The sequence below is a fragment of the Callorhinus ursinus genome, unplaced genomic scaffold (genome assembly GCF_003265705.2).
Source record: "Callorhinus ursinus isolate GAN/ISIS: 27379988/994484 unplaced genomic scaffold, GSC_fseal_2.0 scaffold1, whole genome shotgun sequence".
NCBI lineage: Eukaryota > Metazoa > Chordata > Mammalia > Carnivora > Otariidae > Callorhinus > Callorhinus ursinus.
The window spans coordinates 142934827-142956975 of record NW_027397063.1 but is presented as its reverse complement, the minus strand read 5'-3'; the positions used below and the strand labels follow the sequence as shown (position 1 = coordinate 142956975).

The following is a 22149-nucleotide window of genomic DNA, read 5'->3' as shown; positions in this document are numbered from 1 at the left end:
AACAATATCTTTCATTTTACTTCTATTTTTCTCTCTCTCCCTGAGAATCTCCATCTCTTTTTGCCTTTGGAGGGGGCAAGCTTTAAACTAGAAAGCTTTTAAACAGAAATTCATGAGGCCTGGTAATGTCAAATTCTTTCACAAAAACTTGCCTCTTACTGCAAACTTTGAGTCTCGCTCAAGGCTTCATACCTTGGTGAGCAGAACCTCACACTAGGGGAAATAAAGCTGGTATCGGGCAGAACCTTGACATTGGAGTCCTAAGGATGGATAACAAAAGAGGAAAAACAATAAATCAGGAAGCGTCTGGGAGCAGAGAGCTCTGGATGTAAGTGGTGGGTGCACGGGAAAGACCTGGCCATATTGTGGGGGGCCCATCTGCCAGGAAAGCTTGACCACACACAGCTCCATTTTCCCAGGAGTTAGTGAGTCTGTGGCACAGAACCTTCTTCTCAAGTGCCGCTGACCCAGGAGGTATGATAAATTCTTGGCTGCTTTCCTGATGGTGAGTGGAGGAACCCTGTCACTCAGATGAACTTTCTCTTCCATTGCAGCCTGTGGCAATAAGGTGGATCCTGTCTATGAGACCCTCCGCTTCGGCACCTCCCTGGCCCAGAGGACCAAGAAGGGCAGCTCCGGCAGTGGCTCTGATTCGCCTCACAGAACCTCTGTAATTATCCCCCTCCTCCCTCAGTCCACCTGCAGTGCTCTGGGGAGGGCAGGCCTCAGGGGCTCCCCATAAATGCATCGTGAGGGCAGGTCTTTGGGAGTCAGGCAGCCTCTGAAGGGAAATCCCAGGTGCCTTGGGCCACTAGAGGTTAGCTTCCTGTTTGTTGCCAACACCCAGGGATCATTTTACTTTCATCCTCAAAGACCATGCTCTTGGCCTCATGACCTTCGACTCTCCATGTGCTCCCCCCTCCCTGCCCTCCCACCAATATTTGATCGCATGGCAGTCATCCAAACAGTGGCAGAGGCAGGGAAGCCCCAGCTGTGGCCAGTTTTCCAAATCTCCTTCCGGCTACATCCCAATTCAAGAATACAGCTCTTTCTCACGTTTTCTCAGTCTTTTCTCTCTAAGACAAGGTACTCCCCTTGGTTTCACACAAAAGCTACCCTCCCCAGAGGCACTGGACCTGTCTCCATGGGACACTCAGCCTCCCAGACACCTCTCCCACCTTTTATTTGGTCTAAAATGACTGCCCCGTGCATCTCTGTGACATGCTCTCATCATCATCCTATCTCTGGCTGTCCCAACCAGAATTTCTATAAATACCCCACGATGCCACACAACTCTTGCCACTCATGCTGAAGGCCAACATCTCTCCTGCAGAGACAAGGACCTTCCAGTTGATGTTGCCAATTAGGATGGCTTGCACCCAGTTACTGGTTCCATTGTTGCAGCCCCTATTAAAATAAGGATTTCAGGGCAAGGCACAGATGAGCCACCCGGCTGGGTCCTGTCAACATCAAGTGATTAGGGTGAATGGAGAAGGGGGATGCATACGGGTCGGAGGGTGGGGCTGAGTGGAAGCAGCTCCTTCAATGGGTGCAGGTCAATCCACAGGATAACTGAGATGTTATGTGGGTGGATGTGTAGGTCATGTGGGTGAGTAGGTAGGTTTGAAGGTCTTCAGATTGATGCCACATGGTCATCCTAGATGCCACCTTTTTTTTTTTTAGATTTTATTTATTTATTTGAGAGACAGAGAGCATGAGCAGTGGGGGAGGGAGAAGCAGACTCCCCGCTGAGCAGAGAGCTGGACGTGGGGCTTGATCCCAGGACCCTGAGATCATGACCTGAGCTGAAGGCAGATGTTTAACCGACTGAGCCACCCAGACGCCCCTAGACGCCACCTTTAAACCTACTGAAAGCCCTGTTCTTCATGCATCCCACTAACTTCTAAGAAGGAAGAACCAAAACATATTGTACTCTTTCTGCTTGCTGACCCTAAAATTGATATCAATTAGTTCTCTCTTCTACTCAGTTAGCAAACATGAATTAAGTGCCTAGAGTTCACCAGCACTGTAGAGGACACAGAGGAAGGGGAGGACATGACTCCTTACTCTCAGAATTCACAACTTATTTCAGAAGACCAAAGCAGTAGAGCACAAAGCAGATGATGACAGCATTATCTGGCACTTTTTAAGAAATACACTTTTATCTGTCTTGTGCTATTTGTATTAAGAATTGGAACGCAACATACATGTTAAGTGTATTATAATAGCTATGGCATAGGAGCACAGCAGGATTTCAGGGTAAAGAAGGAAAACGTGTCAGTAGACATTGCCCTCAAAGCAGTGCGGGTATAAGTTGTGACATTTTAAGGTACCTGATCCTGATGATCTCCCTAGGGAGGCCATACATCAAGTTGGCAGTCCCAGTGATAATGTTGGTTCTGGCGACATGGGTTGGATGATAATAAGAATATAAGGAAAGTTTCTAGCACAGAGCCTGGCACTCAATAAATGGAAGTTGCTGATGTTTAATTTTCATTAAGCATTTAGCCCTTCACTGGGTTGGAGTGATGACGAAGTGAAACAAGGGTGTAATCCATTAGAAAAGTAAATACATTGTCTGAGGACATTTCCCAGGCCATTCATGGGGCCTATTCTTGGGCTCTGTAAGAAGTTGGACTCACTCCAGGGTTCCACCCTGCTGTCCCTCAGCCTGTCTCCTCTCATACGTCCTCCAGTCACTCCTTAAGTCAGGGATGTTCCCAGGGCTCTGCTTTGCCTTGGCCTTCCTGTGCCACCAGTTCTTCATGGTTATCTCATTCACATTTCTCTGGTCCAACCGCCATGTCCAAGCTGATGACTCCTTAGATACTTCTAGTCCTAACCTCCAGACGGGTCTTACAGATATCTCTAAATTGGCATGTCCAAGCTCAAATGATGCTCCACTGGTGATCAGGTCCTCTAACTCAGAACCCAGACATGTATATCAAAAGTGCCCTTCATCTCTGTCCCCAGTGCTGGAGGTTTGAATCTCATCATCTCTCACCCAGATTATTTCAAAGGAATAGCTGTGTTCCCCTCTTCCTTTTGAGTCTACTCTTATCAATACCTCCAGATTTATCATCTTTTAAAGAGAGACCTTGTGCAGTTTTCCAAATCGAAACACTGTATTGACTTGCTTATGCCCGAACGACGATGCTTAAACTCCAGCATGGCATGTGAGGCCTGTCACTGCCCTGAAGACCCACCTTCCCTTGAATATGCCAAGCTCTCTGACTTATTCATACCTTAGGACATGCTGTTCCCCCAGTTGAAGTTCTTTAAGACCAGCTTGGTTTTGACACAAACCATGAAGAGTTCTCAGACTCCCCCAAGCACAATGAGTTGCTCCTCCCACAGGCCTTCAAAAAATTCCTTTCTTATAAGATAGAGACGATTGCAATGTAATTTTCTGCTCTTGCCTCTCTTTCCTGAACTAGATACTGAGCGACTGTACAGTGGGGCCCTATTCCCTATTTGTCTCATTATACCAGGCCCTGGCACCTAGTGGGTGCTCAAGAAATGCTTGAAGAGTGAGGAAAAAGTAACAGGGATTCTTTTTTTTTTAATTTTTTATTGTTATGTTAATCACCATATATTACATCATTTGTTTTGGTATAGCGTTCCATGATTCATTGTTTGTTCATAACACCCAGTGCTCCATACAGAATGTGCCCTCTTTAATACCCATCACCAGGCTAACCCATCCCCCTACCCTCCTCCCCTCTAGAAACCTCAGTTTGTTTTTCAGAGTCCATCATCTCTCCTGGTTCGTCTCCCCCTCTGACTTACTCCCCTTCATTCTTCCTCTCCTGCTATCTTCTTCTTTTTCTTTTTTCTTAAAATATGTTGCATTATTTGTTTCAGAAGTACAGATCTGTGATTCAACGGTCTTGCACAATTCACAGCGCTCACCGTAGCACATACCCTCCCCAATGTCTATCACCCAGCCACCCCATCCCTCCCACCCCGACCACTCCAGCAACCCTCAGTTTGTTCCTAAGATTAAGAAGTCCTCATATCAGTGAGGTCATATGATACATGTCTTTCTCTGATTGACTTATTTCACTAAGCATAATACCCTCCAGTTCCATCCACGTCGTTGCAAATGGCAAGATCTCATTCCTTTTGATGGCTGCATAATATTCCATTGTGTATATATACCACTTCTTCTTTATCCATTCATCTGTCGATGGACATCTTGGCTCTTTCCACAGTTTGGCTATTGTGGACATTGCTGCTATAAACATTGGGGTTCACGTACCCCTTGGGGTCCCTACGTTTGTATCTTTGGGGTAAATACCCAGTAGTGCAATTGCTGGATCGAATGGTAGCTCTAATTTCAACAGTAACAGGGATTCTTAAAGACTGACTTCAGAACCCTCAAAATCGACCTGACCTTTTGATGCTCATGCCCCCAGTCCCATGCATCCTTTGTAGCTCTCTGGACCACCATGTTCTGCCCAGTTGCTGGGCCTTGCCCCCATCTTGTTTCTACCTCTATGAAGACAACATCTCTCTTCCTGGTCTGTGTTGGGTACCCCTTCCCTGGGCACCCATAGCAACCAAATTCATCAATCATAGTGATTTGCAGATTACTTGGTATTTTTCCCTTTTGCATTTCACTTTTCTCTCTCTCCTTTAGTTTCCTACCCAACTAGACAAAGCTGCTCAAACACGAGGATTCTTGGTTCCCTTCTTATTTCTGTTGTTTTATACCAGTGGTCTCAAACTTTGGTGGGGATCTGGATCCACGGAAGAGCTTTGTAAAAATAGAAAGTTCAAGGCCCTCTCCTACTACAACAAGCCTGGGCCTCTGTGCTTGATTAGCCCTCCAGGTGATTCTGACGCCCACCAAAGTTTGAGAACCACCGATCTGTAGATCATGTCCTTCACCCCACATACCACGTTATATTTTTCTTTCGTAGGAGCCTGAGGAGGGCTATCACTTCCCCCAGGGCCACATAGAACTGGCTGTCAGCCTGTAGCCATCACCCCTCACAAATCAAGACTTTCTGCCCAAAAGAAAAACACGAGCTGCTCTGGCCACTTGCCCTGCATGCTGAGTGGGCCTTTCTCTTGTCTCTGGGGAGAGTGGGTATTCCTCAATCTGCTTCCAGTGCCTGCATCTCTCATGCTCGTCTAAGGCCGGCATTCGTTGAAAGGCAAATGGAAAGCCAACTTAGGGAGGCAAGAGCAGAGAAGGGGCCTCCCCAGGAATAGCCCTGATGTTCCCACTCCGGCAGCAGATGGCTGCCCTTGCATCCTGAGCTGTGTCAAACTCACAATGTTCTCAGACCCTCCGCAGCAGACAATGACCATGTTAGCCTCCAGAGTTTGTTCTCATGGTACAAGTAGCAAGAACATCAAAGAGACAATTTAAGGATGTCCAGTTTGCTTTTCTGTCTGAAATGGTTTTGTTTCCAGCCATGTCTGGCCCCTACAGACTGGTTCTCAGGGCAGAAGACATGGTTTTCTGAATGTCAATAAGGTATCCATTCATCACAGTCCATTTAAACTTCCTGACATTGGTTCTATCAGTAAATATTCTCAGAATTGTGCTCTGTGAAGGCATTGTTCTCAGGGCTGCAGGGAGACAAAGACAAATCAAATTGTACTTAAATATCTGTCACTTCACTCTTTCCCCAGAGTCCCACTTGCTTCAATGAAGAAAACAGAAACAATTGATTGGTACTTTAAAATGATTTTGCTTCCTTCCTGCTGGGTCAAATGGTAATGAACTTCAGACACTTGCCATTCTTGCAGTTTTGTTATGTCCTAAAGCTAACATATTCCCACATAGCGAACTCTGTCCCACACATTTATTTCCTTACAGGGATGTCGGGGCATTGGCTTTACGTTGTGGGGAAGTCACCGCCTGGCTGTTTCTAAATTGTTATGTTTCTTTAATGTGTTTTCAAATATTCTGGAATATAAAAGGCTGGACGGCTTTGGGAAGGCCAGCAGAAACCAAATTCAAAAACTTTCTGGGAGTTGGTTGGCTAGTTTGTGAATAATCTTCAGTTTCCTAAGATTAAATTAACATAATAATAGCAACCTTTTTTTGCCCATAAATTCTACATTTTATTTTATTTTTTTAATTTTATTTTATTATGTTACGTTAGTCACCATACAATACATCATTAGTTTTTGATGTAGTGATCGACAATTCATTGTTTTCTTATAACACCGAGTGCTCCGTGCAATAGGTGCCCTCCTTAATACCCATCACTGGGCTAATGCATCCCCCCACCCCCCTCCCCCATAAAACCCCCAGATTGTTTCTCAGAGTCCATAGTCTCTCATGGTTCATCTCCCCCTCCGATTCCCCCCCTCATTTTTCCCTTCCTTCTCCTAATGTCCTCCACGCTATTCCTTATGTTCCACAAATAAGTGAAACTATATGATAATTGACTTTCTCTGCTTGACTTACTTCACTTAGCATAATCTCCTCCAGTCCCAACCATGTTGATGTAAAACTTGGGTATTCACCTTTCTGATGACTAAATAATATTCCATTGTATATATGGACCACATCTTTATCCATTCATCTGTTGAAGGGCATCTTGGCTCTTTCCACAGTTTGGCTATTGCGGACATTGCTGCTATGAACATTGTGGTACATATGGCCCTTCTTTTCACTACATCTGTGTCTTTGGGGTAAATACCCAGGAGTGCAATTGCTGGTCATAGGGTAGCTCTATTTTTAAATTTTTGAGGCACCTCCACACTGTTTTCCAAAGTGCCTGTACCAACTTGCATTCCACTTGCATACCAACAGTGTAAGAGGGTTCCCCTTTGTCCACAACCTCTCCAATATTTGTTGTTTCTTGCCTTGCCAATTTTTGCCATTCTAACTGGTGTAAGGTGGTATCTCAATGTGGTTGTGATTTGAATTTCCCTGATGGCTAATGATGTTGAACATTTTTTCATGTGTCTGTTACCCATTTGTATGTCTTCTTTGGACAAGTGTCTGTTCATGTCTTCTGCCCATTTCTTGACTTGATTATTTGTTTTCTGGGTATTGAGTTTGAGAAGTTCTTTATAGATCTTGGATACCAGCCCTTTATCTGTAGTGTCATTTGCAAATACCTTCTCCTATTCTATGGGTTGCCTCTTTGTTTTGTTGACTGTTTTCTTTGCTGTGTAGAAGCTTTTTATCTTGATGAAGTCCCAAAAGTTCATTTTTGCTTTTGTTTCACTAGCTTTTGGAGAAGTACCTTGAAAGAAGTTGCTGTGGCCAATGTCCAAGAGGTTACTACCAGTGTTCTCCTCTAGGGTTTTGATGGATTCCTGAATTGAGGCCTTTCATCCATTTGGAGTTTATCTTTGTGTATGGTGTTAGAGAATGGTCAAGTTTCATTCTTCTGCATGTGGCTGTCTAATTTTCCCAGCAACATTTATTGAAGAAACTGTCTTTTTTCCATTGCATATTTTTTCCTTTGTCGAAGATTATTTGACCATAGAGTTGAGGGTCCATATATGGGCTCTCTATTATGTTCCACTGGTCTATATGTCTGTTTTTGTTCCAGTACCATGCTGTCTTGGTGATCACTGCTTTGTAATAGAGCTTGAAATCGGGCAATATGATGCACCCAGTTTTGTTTTTCTTTTTCAACATTTCCTTGGCGATTCGGGGTCTTTTCTAATTCCATACAAATTTTAGGATTGTTTGTTCCAGCATTTTGAAAAATGTCATTGGAACTTTGATCAGGATGGCATTGAAGGTGTAGATTGCTCTGGGTAGCATAGACATTTTAACAATGTTTATTCTTCTGATCCATGAGCATGGAATATTTTTCCATCTTTTTGTGTCTTCTTCAATTTCTTTCATGAGTGTTCCTAGAGTATAGATCCTTTACCTCTTTGGTTAGGTTTATTCCAAGGTATCTTATGGTTTTGGTGCTATAGTAGATGGAATCGTTTCTCTAATTTCTCTTTCTACAGTTGCATTGTTAGTGTGTAAGAAAGCAACTGATCTCTGTGCATTGATTTTGTATCCTGCCACATTACTGAATTGCTGTATAAGTTCTAGTAATATGGGGGTGGAGTCTTTTGGGTTTTCCACATAAAGTATCATGTCATCTGTGAAAGGAGAGAATTTGACTTCTTCTTTGCCAATTTGAATACCTTTTATTTCTTTTTGTTGTCTGATTGCTGTTCCTAGAACTTCTGGTACTATGTTGAACAGTAGTGGAGAGAGTGGGCATCCTTGACATGTTCCTGATCTTAAGGGAAATGCTCTCAGCTTTTCGCCATTGAGAATGATATTCACTGTGGGTTTTTCATAGATGGATTTTATGAACTTGAGGAATGTTCCCTCTATCCCTATACTCTGAAGAGTTTTAATCAGGAAAGGCTGTTGTATTTTGTCAAATGCTTTTTCTAAATCAGTTGAGAGGACCATATGGTTCTTCTCTCTCCTTTTATTAATGTGTTCTATTATACTGATTGATTTGTGAATGTTGAACCACCCTTGCATCCTGGGGATAAAGCCCACTTGGTCGTGGAGGATGATCCTTTTAATGTATTGTTGGATCCTATTAGCTAGGATTTTGTTGAGGATTTTGGAATCCATATTCATCAGGGATATTGGTCTGAAATTCTCCTTTTTGATGGGGTCTTTGCCTGGTTTGGGGATTAAGGTAATGCTGGCCTCATAGAATGAGTCTGGAAGCTTTCCTTCTGTTTCTATTTTTTGAAAGAGCTTCAGGAGAATAGGTATTATTTCTTCTTTGAATGTTTGGTAGAACTCCCCAGAGAATCCATCAGGCCCTGGACTCTTGTTTTTTGGGAGGTTTTGGATCACTGCTTCAATCTCGTTACTGGTTATTGGGCTATTCAGGTTGTCAATTTCTTATTGTTTCAGTCTTGGGAGTTTATAGGTTTCCAGGAAGGCATCCATTTCATCCAGGTTGCTCAGTTTATTGGCATATAGTTGTTGATAATAATTTCTAATAATTGTTTCTATTTCCTTGGTGTTAGTCGTGATCTCTCCCCTTTCGTTCATAATTTTATTAATTTGGTTCCTTTCTCTTTTCTTTCAAATAAGTCTGGCCAGTGGTTTATCTATCTTATCAATTCTTTCAAAGAACTAGCTTCTAGTTTCATTGATCTGATCTACTGTGTTTCTGGTTTCTAATTCATTTATCTCTGCTCTAATCTTAATTATTTCTCTTCTAATGTGTGGCTTAGGCATCGTTTGTTGCTTTTTCTCTAGTTCTTTAAGGTGTAGACTTAGTTGGTGAATTCAGGATTTTTCTATTTTTTTGAGTGAGGCTTGGATGGCTATGTATTTCCCCCTTAGGACCACCTTTGCGGTATCCCATAGATTTTGGACCAATGTGTTTTTGTTCTCATTGGTTTCCATGAATTGTTTAAGTTCTTCTCTGATTTCCTGGTTGACCCAAACATTCTTGAGCAGAGTGGTCTTTAGCTTCCAAGTGTTTGAATTTCTTCCAAATTTTTTCTTGTGATTGAGTTCCAGTTTTAAAGCATTGTGGTCTGAGAATATGCAGGGAATAATCTCAGTCTTTTGGTATCAGTTGAGACCTGATTTGTGACCCAGTATGTGGTCTATTCTGGAGAAAGTTCCATGTGCGCTCGAGAAGAATGAGTATTCTGTTGTTTTAGGGTGGAATGTTCTGTATATATCTATGACGTCCATCTGGTCCAGTGTGTCATTCAAAGCTCTTGTTTCTTTGTTGATTTTCTGTTTAGATGATCTGTCTATTGCTGAGAGTGGAGTATTGAGGTCTCCTACAATTAACGTATTGTTATCAATAAGTTTCTTTATTTTGGTTAACAGTTGGCTTATGTAGATGGCTGCTCCCATGTTAGGGGTGTAGGTATTTACAATTGTTAGATCTTCTTGTTGGATAGACCCTTTAAGAATGATATAGGGTCCTTCTGTGTCTAGTTAGAGACAATGTTTAGTTTAAAATCTAATTTGTCTGATATAAGAATTGCTACCCCAGCTTTCTTTTGAGGTCAGTTGGCATGGAAGATGGATCTCCATCCCTTCACTTTCAGTCTGGATGTATCTTTAGGTTCAAAATGAGTCTCTTGTAGACAGCATATGGATGGGTCCTGTCTTTTTATCCTATCTGCAGCCCTGTGCCTTTTTATGGGAGCATTTAGGTCATTCACGTTGAGAGTGATTATTGAAAGATATTAATTTATTCTCATCATGTTGCCTGTGAAGACCTTGTTTATATAGATTGTCCCTGTAAATTTCTGTTGTATATCACTCTTGGGGTCTTTCTCCTTTTATAGAACCCCCCTTAATATTTCTTGCAGGGCCTTCTTAGTGGTCACATATTCTTTCATTTTCTGCCGGTCTTGGAAGCTCTGCATCTCTCTATCCATTCTAAATGACAGCCTTGCTGGATAAATTATTCTTGGCTGCATGTTCTTCTCATTTAGTACCCTGAATATGCCTTGCCAGGCTTTTCTGGCTTGCCAGGTCTGTGTGGATAGGTCTAACGTTATTCTGATATTCCTCCCTCTGTATGTAAGGAATCTCTTCCCCCAACTGCCCTTAAGATGGTTTCCTTGTTCTAAGAGTTTTACTGCGAGTTTTACTATTACATGCTAGGGTGTTGGCCTGTTTTCCTTGATCTTGGGAGGAGTCCTCTCTGCCTCTAGGACACGAATGTTTGTTTCATTCCCCAGATTAGGGAAGTTCTCAGCTACGATTTGCTCAAATATATCTTCTAGTCCTCTCTCTCTCTCCACCCCCTCAGGAATTCCAATAATTCTCACATTGGAACGTTTCATGGTGTCAGTTATTTCTCTGATTCTATTTTCATGGATTCTGAGTTGTTTTTCCCTGGCCTCCTCTTTTCCCTTTTTATCTATTAATTGGTCTTCTAGGTCACTAATTCGTTCTTCTGCCTCACTTACCCTAGCTGTGTTAGATTATCTAGATTAGATTGGATCTCACTGATAGCATTTTTGAGTTCTGCCAATTCAGCTTTCATTTCTGCCCTTAGAGATTCTATGTTGCCAGTATCGATTTCTCCATTCTAGCTATTGTCTTCACAATTGCTAGCCTGAATTCCATCTCCGACATCTTGGTTATATCTGAATCCATTTGTAAATCTGCAGCATAAGTCATGATCTCTGAGTCTTTTCTATTTTGGGGGTTCCTACTCCTAGTCATTCTGTTGAGGGGTGGTTGAGGGAATGTATAGAGTCCAAATTATTGACCACAACCCAAGCAAGATGCACTGTGTTCTAGGGACATTAGCGTTGCTGGCCTCTTGTTTTCCCAGGCTGTCTTCTGGGGTAGGGGCCTGCTGGGCTGTTACTCAGGCAACCCTGTTTGGGCAGTGTTGCCCTGCCCCCGGTGGTGGGGGATGGGCTCAGTGGAAGCCAGTTTTGGGGGGCTTTTGTTCTCTGGCAGCTTTCTGCATCTCTTCTGAGAGTCAAAGCAGAAGAGACTGTTCCCAACCCTCTGCCTCAGAGCAGAGAGATTGCAGTCTGTTCTTCAGTGAGCTCTCCAGGCCACACTATCTCCATTTCTGTCTGTGCTGCTATGAACTGCGGCATCCTGAGTTGTGCGCCCCTCAGCTGCACTGCCAGTCCTCGCCTCCAGGTCGGAGCACATCTCTGCCCTTTGTGCTTCTAAAACCGCCAGCCACCCCCAGTTCCCACATGCAGCCCCACCGCTCTGGGTTTCCATTTGGGGGGCTGCCCTAAAGTCCTTTCCCTGCTGCTACCGGTCTGCGAGTCTGTGCCTGGTCCCCAGCGTGAGAGGTTATCGCTCACCGGCAGTGTCAGATCCCCATGGCCAGGCTCCCTCCCACTGCCGTTTATCTTCCAATATCTGCCCACAGAATCACGGCTCTCTGCTTCATACCTCAAAACCAACCGCCTGTGAGATTATGTTTGTAGAGATCCAGATCTGTCTTCTTACATCTCAGGCTGATTTTGTAAGTGTTCAGAGTGGTCTGGTAGGTATCCAGCTCAATTCCAGGGACTGGTTGGAATAGGGTTCCCTACTCCTCTGCCATCTTTTCCCCAAAAAACATAAATTCTACATTTTAGATAAAACAGACAAATTACCCAAAAATCACAGACTATCAAAAATCACTCAAGAAGAAACAGATAACTTGGATAGCCCTATATTTGTTAAAGAATTTAATTTGTAGTTAAAAACTCTCCCACAGGGGCACCTGGGTGGCTCAGTTGGTTACATGTCTGCCTTTGGGTCAAGTCATGATCCCAGGGTCCTAATAATAGCAACTTTTATTCAGAAATAGTGAGCTTCAAAGGAGCAGGGTATAAGTGACTTAGAGATCCTGTGACATTTTTTTTTTCTTCTTTCTGATGTGTCATAAATGTAAGAATGGCTGGGGAAAAGCTTAAAGCCAGATTATAACAAAAATCAGCCTCTAGAGGGGGGTGCTAAAGTGCTCTACGGCTGACTGAGAGGGCTGGGAAGGCAAACTTGCTTCCCTGAAATAAGATGTAAACAAATTGTTTTCAAAATGCGACCCTCTTCTGAGGCCCCGTAAATTCCTCTTCCAAAGAGGTGGGAGCCACACAGATGAAAGCCGGGGCATCTGGTCCTTTGATAGAGTCAATCAGTGGTGTGCTGATAAATGTTTAACCACCATCTGGGGCCAGACCCTGATCTGCAGCATTTGCCAATTTCCATGGCATAAATACTCCCACCCAGGCCTGTTTCACGCTCCTAATGTGATGGCCCTGAAGGCTCTCACCAGCCCATTTGAACCTCTCCAGCACACCCCCGGATGAAGCTCAGGTGCACAAGCTCTGGAGGCAACCCTAGGGGTTCATACCCCAGCTCTGGCACTTAGTAGCTGTGGACCTTGAGAAGGGCTACTGATTCCTCCCTGAGCTCCACATTCCCATCTGAAAAGTAGGTCTGTCACAGGATTACTGTGAAGAATAAATGGATATCAATTGTACATAAAACAGCACATGATAAATGATCAGTAACCATTAGCCATTTAGAGTGATGTTGTTATTTCTGTAAACAAAATGGAAGAATGGCTATGGTTTCTCATATTAAAAGAAAAGAAAAAACAGAGTAAGTATTACATAAATAATTTTGCAGCAAGGGAAACAGCATTTAACTCATACCTAGGTAATGCATCCCTCAATTGTTCTCTATAATTAATACAAATCTTCCTCAACTTATAATGGGGTTACATCCTGATAAACTCATCATAAGTTGAAAATATCCTGTGTCCAAAACGCATTCACTACAGCTAACCTCCCGAACATCATAGCTTAGCCTGGCCTAACTTAAACATGCTCAGAACAACTGCATTCACCTACACTTGGGCACAGTCATCTAGCAAGAAGCCTATTTGATAATAAAGTGTTGGTTCTCTCATGTAATTTCTCTCATGTAATTGATTGAAACTGTGCTGAAAGTGACAAACAACGGCTGTGTGGGCACAGAAGGGTTGTCAGTGTACTGTTTGTCCACCCTCATGATCGGGTGGCTGACCTGGAGCCCTGGATGCTGCTCAGCATCCCCAGAGAGGATCGCCCCACATAACTCCAGCCCAGGAAAAGATCCAAATTCAAAACTCAGTGTACAGTTTCTACTGAATGCGTTCAGTATTCTGGGGAATTCTACTGAATTCAGTAGAAACAATGCGTACTATAAAGTCAAAAAATCATAAGTCGAACCATCGTGGGGACTGTCTATATTTAAAATTCACCTATAAAAGAGCTCTAGTGTTAGAGAGAATTTGACATGACAGGGTATGGGCAGGAATTCTGATTTCTCTCTATTGTGTCTTCCTGGGAAGAAGCCTGATTATGACTCGTGCATCTAGGCATTCATTCGACACTCACTGAGTGCCTATCATGTGCCCCCTGCCCCCCGAGCCTACAGACACACCAGAAGGGAGCTACAGCACCCACGAGGGAACACACAACCTCTCTGAAGTTAGCCAGACAAACCAGAGATCAGTGATTGGATTCCTCAGACAGTGTCAGGCAAATTCTACCTTGATTCCTCTATGGACATTGAATTTCTCTGCTCAGTTGGCCCACTGAAAGGATTTTGCTCATTCCGTGTTGTTCCCTCTTTTCTCTAAGACTTCAGATCTCGTGGAGGTTCCTGAAGAACCTGTTGGGCCAGGAGGAGGGTATGACCCACGGAAACGCAGCAACAGTGGTGAGTGAGTGAGCGGGGGTGGGGGGAAGGCATCCCCCCAGCAGGGATGTGAAGGGCACTGCTCATCCTGGGCCACGGCCAGGGAAACTTGACTTCCAGTTCTCTTCTTTCTCTGCCAGCTCTGGAATTCAGTCTGAGCAAGTGTTCAGTATTCTGGAGGGAAACTGGGCATAATTCCTGGTGATTTGACTGCAACTTTCCCTGAGTTCTCATCCCTTATGGACTTAGCTACATTGGGGTCTAGGAGTCACTTCTGGACCTTTTTGTTAATACATTATTTCCCCCACTGAGCTACATTAGATTAGCAAACCATTCTGGAAAGAAGCCACTCCCTGCTACAGCTGAAGTACCTCAGGCCAGGTGGGTGGTGTGGTTGCCAGGTGAGTACGGGCCTCACACGTGGCTCTTCCCCAGCACAGATAACTAAGACTCAAAAACTGATCTGTATGATCTAGCCAAATATTCTGTATTAATGTTATTTCATTTTCTCATAGCTTAGGCCCTTGTTAACAATCATTTCTAGAATTTTTATTGAATGCTAACTACATACTGTTGCTTGCTAACGTTAAGAAAGAAAAACCTCTTAAACCAGAGTTTAAAGAAACAACCAGCCCCTTATGGAGGAATCTTGCCGAGCCTCTCTGATGTCAGCAACTACTTAATCTCCACTCATTTATGCAAAAGGTATTTATGAAGTATTTACTATGACCGGCAAAATACATGAGTCACCAGGCTGTCCTCAGGTCTCTCATAACCTAGCCAAGTTGCGGGTTCTGATTTGCGTTGTTAACCTGGACTGAATGTGTTCTCCTGGCAGAAGTTATCCCTGCATGGGAAGCATGGGGATGTGCTGCCTTGGGTAGATTTTTCACTTGGCTAGTCGCCTCTGCCCTTTCGAGACTGGAAGCAGAAGGTCTGCTTTCAGTACCCCAGAGCTGCTTTCTCAGCAACTGTCTTATGAGGTATCTCTTCCATTTCTTAGCTCTAGGAGTTCATTTATGTCTCTTCTCTAGTTAGGACGGTGTCTCTGTGATTCCCACATGAGAATCCTCTGTGATTCTCCTTCCTAAATAAGCATCAATGTTCACCAGGGCCCCCTTGCCAAGCCCACTCACATCTGCTAGAGTGCACTGCTAGGCTAAGGATTCTTTGGCATCATATAGAGAAAACTGCACTTTCAGATCAATGCAAACATTCACTGAGCACTTAGCAGTGTCATTAGAGAGACAAATTAGAGTGCCAGTCACCAGGGGAACCTCACAGCAGGGCAGTAATGCTGCAGGGCCACCCAGCCCAAGTCTGTCTAACACCACAGATACGGCAACTGAATTTGGCCAGAATTCTTCAGCTTCTGAGCACAAACTCACCAGACATGGGTATTAAGCCAGACCTTCATGTTAACACTTCAAGTCTGGTCAGCTGCTCTGTCCTCTGTGTCTGACTTCTGCCTGCATCCTTCCCTGACATGTCTCACCAAATTGCTGATGGTCTGCTCATCACTAACTGCATGGATATATTTGGTCCTCAGCCCCTCCTTGCTCTGGAGGCTGACCACTGGACTTCACTCAGTGGTCATGTGGCCTCAAAGCAATGACCTGGTCTCTCTGCCCCAATCTCCTCATCTCTGAAATGAAGATAGTGATAATACCGAATCCATAAGGTCCTATGATCATTAAATGAAATAATGAATGTAAATACCTTCCATACATTGATGAATCTGAAACTTCAGTCCCCTCTGCTGCCTCCAGATGCCTACCGCCCACTGGACATGACCATCTGAACGCGGAGCAGGCATCGTGAAGTTAACACACCCAAACTGGACTCTTGATTCACTCACCCACCCACCCACCCCAACCGGCTCTTCCCCGTTTGTCCCTGCTCAGTAAATAGGAACTCCGTTCTGCTAGTCAATCTTACTCCAGGTCAGAACTTTTGGCATCAGACTTCACTCCCCACTTCTTCTCACGTCTTGTAGCCAATCTGTCAGTAAATCTTACTTTCTGCTCTTCAAAATCATTCCCAGCGTGTGCCCACCAATTACCTCTCTGCCTCAGGCATCCCAACCAGCGTATTGGTGCTCTTGCTCACCCCTTCCTAAGTAGTTAAGGTCTCTGTTTGCCCTGGAGATTTCTTTACTCAGAAAGTGGTCTTCGGTAAGTTTTTACGTGAAGGAGTTATATTTGAGAATCATCAAGTGAAGCATGTTGGCTTGTAATAAACTCATCATGAGGTCATCAAGTGTCAAAGGCGCAACCTAGAGCCTCGCCACTCTCAAGTGTGCCCCATGGACCAGCAGCCTGGACATCACTAGAGAGGCTGATAGAAATGCAGAACCTCAGGCCTTTCCAGAACTGCAGAATCATAATTTGAATATTAATCTTATTAAAGTTCAAAAAGCAGGATGAGAAGTCCTCTAGTCCAACTCCCTCCCCTCCAATACACACAACACCCATACATACACACACAAACACATACTGTGTGGATAAGGAAACTGAGGCAAGATGTAATACACTCAAAGACACGAAGTTGAATATTTGCCATTTCTTTTAGGTTAAGAGGCATTCTTAGAGCCTAATTCAAAGAAATCTGTTGAAAGAACTTAGCAAGCAATAAACTTATCTCTGTAAAGCTTTGGGGATCTATTAACTATTCCTCTGATCAGCAATAGCTTTCTTTACAATGCACCCTTGGAAGCTGGAGGGATTAATTATGCAGCAGTTTGCTTCAAAACATGTTCTTCTGAATGGATTTAATCCCTTGTCTGTGCAATTTGGGAAACAATGCAGAGAAAACACCCTGCTTGTGTGTCCAGGCTCCCACTGGTCTCCCCACAGTCATGGCATGGAGGGTGCTGGCTTTTCATAAGCAGCACTTGGCTTCCAGTCACAAGCTGTTCTGCATGACACATTTCATTTATGTTCTAAAAATTACACAGTGCATACAGGTGTTTCTGCCAGCCAAGTGTCATGTCAAAATCTTGAGGAAGATTTCCAAAGGCACCCTGGAAGAGGTTACAATTCATACTCCTTTCTTTCTTACCAAGCGTGCAGTCTCTGTTTTCTCTCTCATGAAAGATGTTGGGCAGGTCTGACTGTTTCTGGTTGTTGTTTTCAACACTATTTGTGGATGCATCAGAAATACAGAGGGGAGAGTTGCTGTCTTCACCTTTGGCCAGAAACTCCACTTGAAGCAATGTGATGAGCAAAGGGAGAAGTAAAATCTAGGCTGCCTATTTCAGCTCAAAATGCCAAATAATGACGTTATTGGCTGCCTTCAATAATTGCATTTCAGTATGACTCCTATGTGATTCTAAATTTCCTGGAAGAGAAGCAGAGGGAAGGGAACATAAGTAAGACAAATTCCTAGAAATATTCTTCAAAAAGAACTGGGTTGATCACATCCATTGGAGGATATTACAAAGCCCAATGATACCTTACTTTTCACGGAAGCAAAGAAATTTTGCCCAGAAAGGAAAAAAGCAAGCTCAGATTCGGAAAATTTATCCTTGACTTTAACATGCACTGATTTTATATCTCACATTTTGATTTGTCACCCAGAAAAGGAAGCAAATATTTTAATGCCTTCTTTGACAGATACCCTAGTATCTAGATATCTCATATCTAGAGCAGGTAAAGGTCTTTTTAAAAGCATAGAGGACTCTCTTTCCAGCTATGTGGGGGGCTGGATGTTTAGAGAAATTTTTTTCCACTTTAGCACACCTAAAATTTCTGGGAAAAAGAATTAAAAAGAAAGCTCCAGTTAATGCGTGGCTGAGCTGGCAGCAAAATAAGGCAATTCCTTAGAGTCTAGAAATGACAATAAAGCATGAATCCAGAGACATAAGCAGGTGAAGCCTATTGTTTATTCTGCACATCCCTGGGGCCTCAGATTGGGGAAGAATAAGCTCCTTATATGGTCAATAGGGAGCAAGACCTGGTGAGCAGGCAGAGTAATAGGTTCGATGAGAGGCCCTTTGGGAAAATGCTGATACCCCAAAAGGCACCCTTAGTAGCACTAGGAAAAAAGAATGCCCTGCAGAGGAATTTAGTAAAGAAAAATGCTATATCGTGGGGAAGTAAAGAAAGAAATGGAATAAGAGCAGGAAGGAAGAAAAAGAGAAAACAAAGGAGGGAAGAAACTCTTCTTACTTTGGTTTAGGGCCTGAATTCATACTACCTCCATGGACAAAGTAAAATAATTTAAAATTTTAGTTGAATTTATTTAAAGTGGCCCAGTTGGATAAATGCACAGACATTTGGCAGAAGTAATACAAATGGCCTCTGGAGGAAGATAATTTAAACCTAGACCTCAGAAGTTTCCACAAATGAACTTCCAAAGGACATGAGCTAAAAATTGAAATACACCAAATACATGAGAAAATGAGCTACCATGTGTAAGAGTTAGCCAAAACCACCTTTTTTATGATCAGACTTCAGAGACTATATATGTTGGAATTATCAAATAAAGAAATATCTTACTAGGAATGCCTGGGTGGCTGTCAATTAAGCATCTGCCTTCAGCTCAGGTCATGATCCCAGGGTCCTGGGACTGAGTCCCACATCAGGCTCCCTGCTCAGCAGGGAGTTTCCTTCTCCCTCTCCCTCTGCCCTCTGCTTGTGCTCTCTCTCTCTCTCTCTCTCTCTGTCAAAGAAATAAACAAAATCTTAAAAAAAGGAAATATCTAACTATATAGTTATATAGATTTAAAGATATAAAAAAATGGACTAGAATATACAACAAAAGAGTAAGACACTATCAAAGTTGAACAGGCAAATTTTAAGAAAACCAAACAGAACTTTTAGAAATTAAAAAAAGAAGAAGAAATTTGCTTGTTGGATTTAATAGCGTATTAGATATAGCTGAAGAGAGAATTAGTGGCGTGGAATACACAGGCAAAGAAATTTCTTACTGTAGAGCCAGGGAGACAAACCAGTAGAATTCATGACTTGAAAGAGACACAGAAGATGAGCAGGAAAGTCCAACATGCATCTAATTGACACTTAAAAGGTACATAATGAGAGAATGGGAGAGAGACAGTATTCAAGAAGATAGTAGCTAATATGTTTCAAAATTTATTAAAGACACCATTCCTCAAATTCAGAAATTTATGCCTAGACCCATCTTAGCAAAACTCCAGAATTACAAATGTTAAATGCAGACTGAAAGACAGATTACCTGCAGAGGAATGAAAACTAGACAGACAACTCTTTCTTGTAAGTGACAATAGAACCAAGTAACAGTAGAACAATATCTTCAGTAATCCAAAAGAAAAGTAACTCTTAAGATAGAACTGTAAATGGAGCAAAAGTAAAACTCTTTCAAAGATATATATTCAGACCAACACTGTGTCTACAGTGCAGTGAAGAAAGATCCACTCAAGAAATTTCAAAATGATGTAGTTCGGAGAAGAAAATGTGACCTCAGAGGAAGGACTAAGGAGCAAGGAATGAAGCATGAAGAAAGAACCAACTGAACATTGGCTACATAAAAACATAACGATGTTAGCAAAAAGTTGTTAATAAAACACTAACTGAAATACTGGGTATTTAAGTAAGAAATGGGCATTCAAAGATTTTCATATTAACTGGAAGGAAATTAAAGATATTCTTTCACTTTAGATTTTGTTAAGTTAAATATACCTCATAAAATTTTTAGACTAACCACTAGAAGATTAAAAAATAGCTTTAGCCATATAACCTAAAAGGAAGAAAGGAGAGAGGGCACAGAAGTAGAAGAAAAAGCATAGAAAATTTGAGACAAATAGAAAATACAAAATAAAATGCTAGAAGAGAATCCCAATTTATCAGTAATCAAAATTAATGTAAATTAACTAAGCCCTAGATAAAAGAGCTTTACACACTGGATTGTTTAAATGACTATTTATAACAATCTAAAACATGAGGATATAAAAAGTTTAAAAGTAAAAAAAATACATATATTTTAAAAGACAAAAGAAAGATTGTATAACTGTATTAATGTATGAAAAAATGGGCATTAAAATCAGAAAGGCATTACTAGAGGAAAAAAAAGCATCATTACATGATCATATCCACTTCATCAGAAGATATAAATTCTAAACTTGTGTCTACTTATATAGCCCTAAAGTGACAGGAACTCAAGGAGCAATTGACAGAAGCATTGGGGAAATTGACAGTCCCCTTCATAGTGAGAGGTTTTAACATGACTCTCAAGTCATTGAAGATTCAGTATTTAGAGAATCTGAGGACACATTTGACAGTCCTAGTCTAATTGACTTAAAAAGGGCACTCCATCTAACAAATGGAGAATTCACATTCTTTTTAAGGACACGGAACAATTATAAAAATTGATCACCTGCTAGACCATACAGAAAGCTTCATAAATTTCCACAGATTTAATATTATAGAGAACACGCCTTTCTAACTATAATGCAAATAAGATAGAAACCAATCACCAAAAGTTATAGGAGAACCCATCATTTTGAAAATTAAAACATACATTCAAAAAGCTCATGTGTCAAAAAAGAATTTATGATAAAAATTGGAATATACTTAAAATAAGTCATAATGAAAACACTACAGATCAAAATTTGTGGGATATAGCTAAATTGAGACTAGAATATTTTGCTTTAAAAGTATTCTATGGGCACCTGGGTGGCTCAGTCAGGTGAGCATCTGACTTTGGCTCAGGTCATGATCCTGGGGTCCTGGGATCAAGCCCCACATCAGGCTTCCCACTGAGCCAGGAGTCTGTTTCTCCCTCTCCCTCTGCCCCTCCCCCTGCTCATGTGCTCACTCTCTCTCAAATAAACAAATAAAATCTTTAAAAAATAAATAAAAGTATTATATTAAAAAATAAAAAGCCCAAAAAGTAATAACCTAAGCATCATATTTGAGCAGTCAAAAAAGAGAAATAGAATAAGCCCCCAAAAAGCAGTAGGAAGGCAATAAAAAGGTCATGATCTCAGGGTACTGAGATTAAGCCCCACGTCAAGCTCCCCACTCAGTGCAGAGTCTGCTTGAAGATTCCCTCACCCTCTGCCCTCCCCCACTCACATGAGTGTCTCTCTCTCTCTCATAAATAATCTTTAATAAAAGAAATAAAGAAAACTCAAAATCACTAAGAATTTTTTTTTTTTTGAGAGAGAGAGAGCACGAGCTAGGAGAGAATCTTTTTTTTTAAGTTTTTTTTTTTTAAGATTTTATTTATTTATTTGACAGAGAGAAACACAGCAAGAGAGGGAACACAGCAGGGGGAGTGAGAGTGGGAGAAGCAAGCTTCCCCCTGAACAGGGAGCCTGATGTGGGGCTTGATCCCAGGACCCCGGGATCATGACCTGAACCGAAAGCAGACGCTTAACAACTGAGCCACCCAGGCACCCCGGGAGAGAAAGAGAATCTTAAGCAGACTCCACACCCAGAGCAGAACCCAACAAGGGGCTCAGTCTCATGACGCTGAGATCATGACCTGGACTGAATTCAAGCGTTGGGTTGCTTAAGCAACTGAGCCACCCAGACATCCCTACAATCACTAACAATGTTTTTAAGAATAAAAGAAATGAAGCGAAAGGCAATAATGAAAAGGGATGACTATGACAGAGATTGAAAGGAAAATAAAAGAATCTCATGACCAATTTCATGCCAATAAATTTTAAAACTTTTTTGAATGGACACATACCAAGAAAAAGATCGATGACCAAAATCTGACTCAGGAAGAAATAGAAAACCTGAGGACTTAAATTTGCTTCTAGTCATAATAGAAAATGAATCAATATTTTCAATTTTGCTCAGCAAAAATACCAGGCCCAGACAACTTTTAAAAAGTAAACTCAACCAAATATTTAAGGAATGGAAAATTCCCAGATTATGTAAGCTTTTTCAGGAAAATGAAAAAGTTGCAGGGAAAAACGGCTGCTCTATTCTTTAACTTAGTTTATGAGGCTAGTCTAATACTGACCTCAAAACCAATTGAAGGCAGCTTGAGAAAGGAAAATCACTGGCTAGTCTCCA

The 22149-nt window shown here is 42.1% G+C and overlaps 1 protein-coding gene across 1 annotated transcript in view; it reads left to right on the top strand.

Annotated features, from left to right (window-relative positions):
• The window catches only part of STAC (SH3 and cysteine rich domain), a 159049-nt gene that overhangs the window by 99516 nt on the left and 37384 nt on the right, over positions 1-22149 (top strand). The window contains exons 5-6 of the mRNA XM_025871031.2: positions 555-670; positions 14083-14161. Coding sequence (XP_025726816.1) covers positions 555-670; positions 14083-14161 — 195 coding nt within the window. The remainder of the gene's footprint in view (positions 1-554; positions 671-14082; positions 14162-22149) is intronic.